Below are 10383 nucleotides of genomic sequence, written 5' to 3' on the forward strand. Positions count from 1 at the left end.
TCCAGCTTTAACTTTTGTACCTCCTCACCTTGGCCCTTTTAATTTAAGAGCAGTGTGGGAAGGAGTGTATTAAACATTTATTACCTTTAGGCAGGCAAAGATACTGTGCACACTGGTGCATTTAACTGCATGGGAAACTGTTTCAGCTAGAGGCATTTGATGTTGTTGAAAAACTCACACAGTCTTTGAAAAAATCCACTAAAAATGTCAGATTTTTAGCTTGTTGTGTGTTCATTTCCCTTCCACATATTCAAGCAATTTTTTGCAGTATTTTCCTGTAAAGTTAGGAAAGATATTTATCATATATCTAGAAATTTGACATCTTATTTTCTGAGAAGTCCCCCAAATGCCAGGGTCAGCAGCTAGCACACTAATAGATTTTTTTCTTAAAATGTGTTTACCTCTCAAGGACATTATAAACAAGGCTACAGACAATACTTATTGTCCAAATTAAAAGTTATATTTATATAACTTTTCAACCATTCTGGAAAGTTATATAAATATAACCAAAAGTTATATAAATATAACCAAACCAAAAAGCTGTGACAAGCAAAACACTATAGCATTGCTGTTTCAATGCTTGTATTAAAATATATATAAATATAAATATAAATATATATATATATATATAAAATATTCACTGTTCAAATATGTAGGACTTCAAATAGTATCCCCACAAAACGCTTCTTGATAATGTGACTTATTAAAATATTTACATGTTTAAGCAAATTAATAAAATCAGACCAAGGATTTATAGACTAAAACTGCTTATTTTCTCCACTGATCACATGATTCTATTACATAGTAGATTTGCTTAAGGACAGATAAAATCAATTTTATTTGACTGTGATACATTATTCTGTTTTACTAATACTTGACATCTAAAAATTAGGTATCGAGTGTAACCTAATACTCCAGACATCCTTGATAACAAACTATCAAAAGATAATTAATATCTGGTTTATGCATGTCCACAAGAGTTACAATGGAATGACTTCGAAATGAAATAATTTTACCTTGTTAAGAAACATCTAAATGAAAACCTAGGTTAAATATTTAATTTTTAAATTAGTCATTCTACAAAAGGATTTTTCCCTCAGTTTTAAAAATTCAGTAGTGGTTATGTCTGAAAATGAGTATTACTTTCTTTACTTGAGGAAATACCAGGAGATACTAATTCTAATTCAATTAAGCATTAGCATACATAGGGAGGTTTTTAAAACTGCATAGTATAATTTCAGAAGTGAAAATATACTGAAATTTAATTTTAGAAATAATATTTCTAATATTCTTATATGCTACAGGGAATACCCTACTTTAAATGTATACATAACATAAATGAATTTTAAACACCCATCTATTCAAATATTGTTCATGCTTCTTTCTTAGATCTCTTTATGACATACTATCCTACAAATACCTTCATTTATTCTAGAAGGTTAGCTAAGCAAAATTTTTGAATCAGCAGCTAAAAGGTTGAATTGGGAACACAATAAATCTGTATCTTTTCTTTTTGCTGTTAGGCAGATTTTTTTTGGATGGGATACTAAAGGGTAGGGGTTTTTTTTCCCCCCAGGAAAATAAGAACTATATTCAAGTGAAAATCAACATATATTGATGCTTTTCTTCCCTCCACATACCCAGTTTCATTTTTCTTTGCTCAGGTATGACCCAAAAACTGATACATGGACAATGGTGGCTCCACTGAGTATGCCTCGAGACGCTGTTGGTGTTTGTCTCCTTGGTGACAAATTATATGCAGTAGGTGGCTATGATGGTCAATCATACCTGAACACTATGGAAGCATATGACCCTCAAACTAATGAGTGGACACAGGTAATTTTAAAGTTTATTTGATATATACACGTGTGCACACACACATATACACACATATATGTATGAATTTCCTGTTGTAAGTTTTCTTTAAACTTAGTGCAGAAAGGTACATACTTTGAAATCATGATCTTATCCTCAAATAGGCATTTAAAATAGGTGAGATGCATTATACTCAAGAATGCCTATTTCTTTTTATGATTGCAAGGGGGAACTTCTGTTGACAAGCTTAAATGTAGACATAAATGCTTTAAAGTTAGTGCAGAAGCTCATCTTTTTAATCTACTATGAATTACTGAGAAGAGCATTTTTATGATGTCCTGTAGGAAATAAGAAATTAATTTAGAAAGATTCTTTTCTCAAAATCACCAGTTCATGTTTAAAACCATTAATAAACGTACTTGGACAAGTAGTTAGGAGACATGCAAACAATGTTGTGATTCATACAGTTCCACTAATTACAGTGTGTTGTTACATATATATATAAGCTGACTCTACTGTGATAGTTTCAGCCAGATTCAGTCCCCTAAAGGTCTTGATACTTGTCTTGTCTTAAATACTGTTTAAAATTGCCAAACATATTCTAAAGACACTTGAACCTGTTTAGGAACACTGGAACCATACATTTCTGTATTGGTAGCTTTCACCTTGCCTCAAGCACTAAAGTGGAAGCATCAGCCACAGTCTATAGAATATAGAAACCCATTGCATATCAATGGTTCACAAAATTGATGACAACTCTAAAATTAATTCCTGCTTTCTGTTCTCACACTTTCAAATGAAAGATGTCAGGTGTGAGTAAGCAATTTTAAATGACAACAGTAATGTGGGTTTTGTTTATTTTTAGCAATTTATACTCCCATTAGTTTTGACCATTTTAAAATAATGTTGACACAGCACTTTGACAATGTTTTCGTGGCCTTTTCCTATTCAGTTAATTTGTGTCTGTTTTTCTGCAGATGGCTTCCTTAAATATTGGAAGAGCTGGTGCCTGTGTTGTAGTCATCAAACATGACTTTGTCAGCACTGCTTAGAATTTTACTGACTGTGAAATGATTATTTTTCTATGAGACAAAGAGAACGATAACTTCAGAAGAACAAGGATTTACACAGTGAATACACTGTTGACCACAAACTCGAAGAAGTTTGGAAGTGACAAAGATTAAGTATTTATGGCCTATATAATAATAAAACTGTTCACAGTCAGTGAACAAGAAAAAAGCCCCCAGAATATTGTAGGCGTAAATATGTGAATGTAGAGTAGTAAGTTCAGGTTTTGTTCTCATGAATGTATCCTGAAGAACTGGATGATCGTGGGAAATCTACACAGAGAGTGGAAAGGAATTAAAGGACAGTTTTTGTGGCTGCAAGAGAACTGCAGAAACATGGAAGTGTATTTAATCAATTTTAAATGGTGTTTTTTAAAAGAGAGCAGTGGATAGTAATATAATTTTTTTTGCTGTTCAGGTCTTGTCTTCAAATGGATCATGGTCTTCTCATTAAAGTGAGCTGTTTGACTTAACTGAAAGGAAGAGGGCTGGATATTCTTAGCAACTGAGTTTTGACTCTAGAGTAGGAAGAAATACAAAACTAAAAGAGGACTTTTTTTGTAACTTCAGATTGTACCTCCTCACCATTGTTAATGCATCTTATAAATGAGTCTCTTGAGGGGGAAGCGTGTGTGTTTAATCCACAAATATATAAAGCGGTCCTGTGGCTGCTCTGGGGCTTTGTTGCAAATATGGGAGTCAAACAAATTCTTTCTTAATCTTATATTCAATTTAAGCATGTGGGCTCTAACCTCATTGATGCATCTACTGCACGTTGGAAGCTCATGACAAGCTGGAAAATTCATCCCCTTATTTCATTGCATCATGTTAATGGATGAACCATGATAAGAACAGTCTATAGAGCCTCTTCTAACATATCAAGAGGGAGAAAAATCCTAGATTTTATTTCTTTCTGATGCTTGTACATACACAAGTTCGCCTATTTAGAGCTGCCTATTTATGACTTTCCACTTATGACTGAAAATAACTGCAAGTCAGGAAATCAGAATAAATGCAAGTGAAGTAAGGAAAATTAGACCATTTGATCTAATAAAGTTCATATAGTAAATATACTAGTGTCATCTGTGCTTCCCTTTAGGGTTGATAATTTCTGCCAGTAATGAGAGTTTGAACTTTTTATTTGGCAGTAGCTTTGATGCTGATGCTTTCTATCTGCTCAGCGGAATCAATTGGAACCTAAGGACACTTCTGGAATATGAAATTCTTCTATTCAGGGATGCACAGCTTCTGGGAACAGGGCACCAAATCTACTCCTCTAAAGCCTTGCTGATCCCATAGGAAACATTTCATGGCCCAAAAGCAAAAAGCTCACAATCCTCTGTTACTAACAATTTTGAGAAGGAATTCTGGTTGCACTAAAATGAGTTGTCTTAGTGGAAACCTCTCTAATCATTTGAGATGAAAAAATACGTAGAGTTTCCATCTTGGAACATTTGATTTGAAAATATGTCTTTCCTTCTAACAGCATCAAGGTCTTTGTATGCATGGAGGTCTTTGTTTACTGATATAAGCTGAACTGCAATTCTGAAGCCCAACTATATGGATTTAAGTATTTTAAATATTTCTCTGTCTTAATTTGGAATCATCTGAAAACACTTCAATATTCATTTTCCACAGCCAGTTGCCTTTTGAATTGCAATTAGTCTTTCACAGACAAGTGTATGAATTTTTCTCCAGCTACAACAAGTTGTTGAATAAAAAATGTCACTTCTCTAAAGATTTTGCTTCACATAAATGCAAGTTTTGGAGAACAAATGAAGAAGATTCTAGAATTATAACTGTAATTAAATATAGACATTGGCATTCAGTTGTCCTACAGCAATAGCTAAAGACTTAGAAATTGAATTTTAATTCTATTCCTAGAAATTTGTTTTGATTTCATTGTATTATACATAATAGAAGTATTATTGCTCTACCTATACACTGATCTTCAAAATTGGATTATTTCTATTAATTTCATTCTGGGGCAAACTTGTTTAAAGTTCCTTGATCATTATTTTCCTCCATTTATCCTCAATTTCATTTTTGATTCTCAATTTCCTTTTCTATCTTTTCAATTTCCTTTTATTTTACCAAAATGATTCTCATGTGAATTTTTTCAGCCTATTCCACTTCTCTTATTCTGAAAGAATAAAATTAGTGTTTGTATTATTTTGATTATGTAAAATCTAGCCACAATAAGAATTAAAATTGGCTTTCATATTCTTTTTATACAACAGCTACAAATTTCTTCTAAACAGAATTTATTAAGAATTTTAATTTTTTTTCTTACCATTATGTTTACTTTTACTAAAAGTAATAATAGTTTAACCTTTGTTTTCAAAAGGAATATATTTAAATCCAAGTTCTTTATAATTGTAGCCTTGATTTCTGTGGTTCACTAAGGGGTTTTTTATATTTACAGTTTTTTATTATCGACAATGATGGATGCTAGAAATATAATCCATATTAGGAAATATCTGCATATAAAGATGTCAATTAATAGCTATTTTTTAATGGAGCTCTTTAGTATTAACATTATGTCATCCAATTTTATAGAAAAGTTTTGCATTGTTGTCAAAGTCACAAATAAGGTAAAAATATTGTTGCATTGGCTCTAGTTGCAATTGTTCAATAATTATTTTAATATATGTTCTTGCAATCAAAATACTGATATTGCTTAAAAAATCAACATAAATTAAAAAAAAATCCTTTTACATATAGAACAGACTTTTTATTCATATGAAACTTGTCCAATTAAGACAATTTTAGGATGCTTTCAAGGACTTGCCTGCCTCATACTTTTACTCTTGTTAAGTTAACATTAATTGATGTAAGGCAACCATTTTGGTAAAGACAAAGGATCATTTCCTTGAGTACCATTCTCTTCTACAGAAATCTGCCATCAGTTGACCATTATTTTAAAAGTACTTAAAATATATCTAGACAGCTCTATATATTATTCAGATACTTTCAATACATTTAGAAGGCCCACATAAATTCCCTTAAATATGTTTATGTCTTAAATATTTTCTATTACTTCAACAGAAGTAAATCACAAGATAAATTTAAGCTTATACAAGTTTTAATTATGTCCATAAGCAAACACCAGAAATTGTGCATTGTGATTATGAATGAAATACAATTCTTCCACAAGAGTATTTACATTCTAGAAAACTTTCCTTATTATTTTGCCCACAATGAGCTGGGGAAAACAAAATGTGACCTATGTTATCTATGAATTTGTATTTGTTACTTCATGAGGAGTAAATTGAGAAGGCATTTCCACCAAGGCTTCATAAAAGCTCTTGCAACTGTTATCAAACAGTAGTAATAGATTGCATCATTTAAATTCCTGAACTATCCAATTCCTGGATTTTTTGCATTTACTGTACCAAGAAAATGTGCATATACTAGGTAATGCAGGCTCACTGCCAGCCCAGAATCTCAATATGTTGAAGTAACTCCAGATATATTTTTTTAAAAGCAGATTATCCATTCAGTATATCTGTTCTAACTTAAATGAGAATGCATAAAATGTTCAGCAGAATAATTATTCTTCAGCATTGTTCTAAATCCAGTGTAAAGTTGCTCAAATTAGCATAACCTTGCAATTCATTGCAAATTCCCTCATTATAGTTCTTCTTCATAGTTCATTGGGACTGGGTGCAGGACAGAGAAACCACTGAAAATCGTTAAGTCAGCAAAAGTTTGATTTCCACATGTAAGACTCCAGCTGTCAGACATTAAACCATAAAGAAAATTACTAGCTCAGGTAGGAATTGTAGTGACAGGAAACAATACAGCTTCGAATCAGTGGCTATTCACAGCTTCACCTTGGGGAATCTGTGCAGCTGCCAAATTCATTGCCTGTTCAGGGTTGCAAAAGTAGTCACAGCTGAGGTATAAGCAAGTTACACTTCTATCACCCCATATTTTCCCAGATTTCCTGTGACAAAATGATGCTTAAAAAATGCAAAAAAAAAAAAAAAAAATAATAATGATGAGAATAAAGCCTCTCTTGCAGAAGCCTAGTGCTTTCAAAATTAGGTCTGAATCAGGTTCATTCTTCTCTTAGGTGGCCTGGGTTGTGTTGAGTCTGAGGACATCTTTAGTGAACTCCTTCTAATGTCTCCAACAAAAGTATTCAAAGAGGGCTGCCTTTGATGGCCTCCAGTAAGAAATGATGTTCCAAAGGCGAGATGTTTCCATTAAATAGATGAGCATTCATTTTAGTCACCCCCACATAAGTGTCTGATACCATGTGAGATGCCAAAAATTATCTAAGTCGTCCGCACCGGTCTGGCACATATGACACAAATGAAGTCATGGAGTGGTAACAGAAGTTTGAGTGGGCTGTAAAGTATCCCAGATGATATTAGATACCTTTTTGTAGGCAAATAGAATCCATGATCTTTCATATATATATATTTATGTATGCATATGCACCCAGTGCCACTAGTTATTTGAATCTCTTATCTTACAACTGACCTATGTGATGGGACAGGCTGAATTTAAAACTATTTTACTTCAGGTTGCTTAAACTTGAAAATATTAACCTTGATTTTCTAATGAATGATACAAAATTGAACATAGGTCTGATATCCATTAATACTCATTAATGCTGGCAAGTATGGGAAATGCTACCTTGTTGAGATCCTCTTTATAGGGAAAATTATCTTTTTTTGCATCACTTCAGTCAAAAATTTGTTCTGTAAGCAAGCCAGGAGTAAATCACCCTTATTTAGCAGTTATTGAAAAAGAAAATCACCTACATTAGTTGCTATTACCTAATGTAGGCATTTTGGTTTTGTTTTTCTAATTAACAGTAAAATGTTTCAGTTCTGTAAAGGTTTAGGTGGCACGTTTCAGTCACATAGTGGAAAATCTCACATATAGACATAGTGTGAAAAAGACTATTTGGCTTAGGTTTTGGGGTGCTGTTTTGGGGGTTTTTTTGGTCGTTTTGTTTGTTTGTTTGTTTAGGGTTTTTTTGTACCTCTGCATATTTTCCAGGATATTAATTAATTTTAAATGGTAATTTGTCTCACTTGAAATGTAAAAGAGGAAGAAGACTTGCAATAGCAGACTGAATGATTAAATATCCATTTTGTAATATAGAGGGTTCAACTGTCTAAGCATCCACATCAGAATTATACATCCAAAGGATTTTCTTATAGCCAGAGTAGAAAAATGACTATTTCCAGAACATGATGCATCTCATTAATAAGGTGAAATAAATCACACTTTAAAAATATGTTTCTCTGCAAAAGTGTCTGAAATGACTAGTTCTGACGGAATTACTTAAGTTGGATCAGATGCATCTCGACCCTTTGATAAATGCCTAAAAGGAACTGGCCCCACAAACATTTATTTCCAGTAAATATGATGGGAATTTAATTTAGAATATAACTGCAAGACTCAAGTATGCATTGAACAAAACCTGATTTCCCTGTTCTGAAATCAAACACTCTTACGATATTCAGGGAGTGGATAATTTGGAGCTTTGAAATGACATGTAAAAGAAGCAAAATATATCTCTGTTAACCTAGAGGTAGGAAAAGTGTTTAAAAAATTTGAGCTGCAGCTCTCGGTTACCTAAATTTTAGATATCTTAGATTTCAGGGATACCGAAGCAATTTAATACAGTAGCCTGCAAAACGTATCTATATAATTAAACTTTAGAAGCTTTCAGGACATGAAATAGGATTGTTTAAAAACTTAGGACTGCTGTAATCAATGGGCATCATTATTCCAGGCCTTTGTGTAGGAAGAGAAAAACTGGAGAAAAGCAGGCACCTCCCACCAAAAGAGTTATCTCATCCAAATGTAGGCATACAGAAAAATCACCTGCCTGAAATACATTGTTTTCCTCTTTGATTTATAAAGGTGCCAATAAGAATAACCAGAATCAGGGACCTAAATTAGTAGAAATACCAACAATGAAGTGCAGAAAAATGCAAATGTCTGAAATTATAAATCTGCTTGACTTGCTTATAGATTTATCCACGTTATTATTTATCTCACAAGTAGTTTACACCATACTACATATTCTTTGACAGCTCTATGTATATAGACAATTAAAGAGATATATTTTGCCTGTTACTTTTGAAAAAAGTATCCATTGTACAGCTATTGTAGGTGAATTTCTTGTTTTTATGAAATTTCACAGTTTTGTGCAGTTCTGCACTAAGTGCAAAAGCACTGTGTTAATTGTTCATTTCATTATAAACTGTGAATGTTTAGCAGCTTCTGAAAGATCACATTCTTCACTCACAGACCATATTCTTTACCCTTTAAAGTCAGATGCTTATTTTTTTTTATTCAATTTTTCAAAATTGTGGCTATATTTTACATAAGACATTTTTATGCAACACATGTTTATGTGTCTGGAACCTTGAAGAAAAATACATGTCAGGATTCTGCTGGAATGAGATTAAAAACACACAAGCTTTTATAAATGCATTTTCTATGTCGGCTAATTAACATATCTTTGGTTATGTTTAGTTGACTTTAGGGAACTGATTCAGAGTTCTTAAAATATATATAAAGATAGTGAAATCAAGATTTTGGTTTAAAGAATTTAAAGAATAAACTTTACTTGCTTCACCACTGTCTTTCCCCTCTTCTTTCCTAAAAAGCAACAGCAACAACAACAAAGCAACCAAAAAAAATCCCAGAAAAGTTCTATGTATTTTTTAATTTAGTTATGCATTTATTAATTTATATTGTTATAAATTATAATTAATTGTAAAATTAGAATTAGGCAGAGGAAGAGCTGCAACCAAACTGACACAGAAGTAACTGTTATGCATACATTGAAGGTTTTCATTAACTGGGAAATAAAAGATCGTTTTTCTAGAATGGTCTAGTAAACAAAGTGTCAGGAGACTTATGCTAATGGATGACTCATTGTTTAACTAAAATGCTTCCCCTTCACATTGGATACCAAAATAACTTGTATCAAATTATGGCTGCTTGCTTTGAGGAAGAGAGGGGAAAATGAGATCTAGGTCTTTAATGCAAGAGGGACATTTTTTAAAGCAGGAATGATGTGGTTAACAGCATGTCACAAATATAAACTTTCCAATGCTGTCATATGAGCATGCAACTGTTTGCAGATGTATTATAGGATTTTTGCATCAAATGGATCCAGTCAGAAGTTTTGAAGGTTTAGTCAAGAACAAAGTCAGTATTGAAGAAATATCTTGGGATGTTGACATATGAGTTTACTTAAGGGGACTACAGAGGAAAATAAGTGTACAATGTTTTGGAATGTAAGACAATAAATACATTAAGAAGATGTATAAATATGGTTGTAAATACATTCAATTAAGCTGTCCTACGTTTTGCAATATTTGCAGAGCAGTTTACTGAATGTTATGCTTTTACCATGGTTGTGTTATATCTTGGACATGTATGTATAGAATGCAAGTGAAGACAATAGAGCACAATGTTAAACTCTTAATATGACTTTGTTTGACACAAATTGTTTCTAAGA

At 32.4% G+C, this 10383-nt stretch overlaps 1 protein-coding gene across 2 annotated transcripts in view; it reads left to right on the forward strand.

Annotated features, from left to right (window-relative positions):
- KLHL1 (kelch like family member 1) overlaps window positions 1-2875 on the forward strand; it is a gene marked incomplete at its 5' end in the record, with an annotated part of 189134 nt that extends 186259 nt beyond the window's left edge. For both annotated transcript variants that reach the window (XM_083854480.1, XM_083854481.1), the window contains 2 exons: window positions 1665-1836; window positions 2793-2875. In XM_083854480.1, coding sequence (XP_083710606.1) covers window positions 1665-1836; window positions 2793-2867 — 247 coding nt within the window. In that variant the 3' untranslated portion in view covers window positions 2868-2875. The remainder of the gene's footprint in view (window positions 1-1664; window positions 1837-2792) is intronic.
- Between the last annotated feature and the right edge of the window lie 7508 nt (window positions 2876-10383).

The sequence above is a fragment of the Zosterops lateralis genome (genome assembly GCF_965231275.1).
Source record: "Zosterops lateralis genome assembly, chromosome: 2".
Taxonomy (NCBI): Eukaryota; Metazoa; Chordata; class Aves; order Passeriformes; family Zosteropidae; genus Zosterops; species Zosterops lateralis.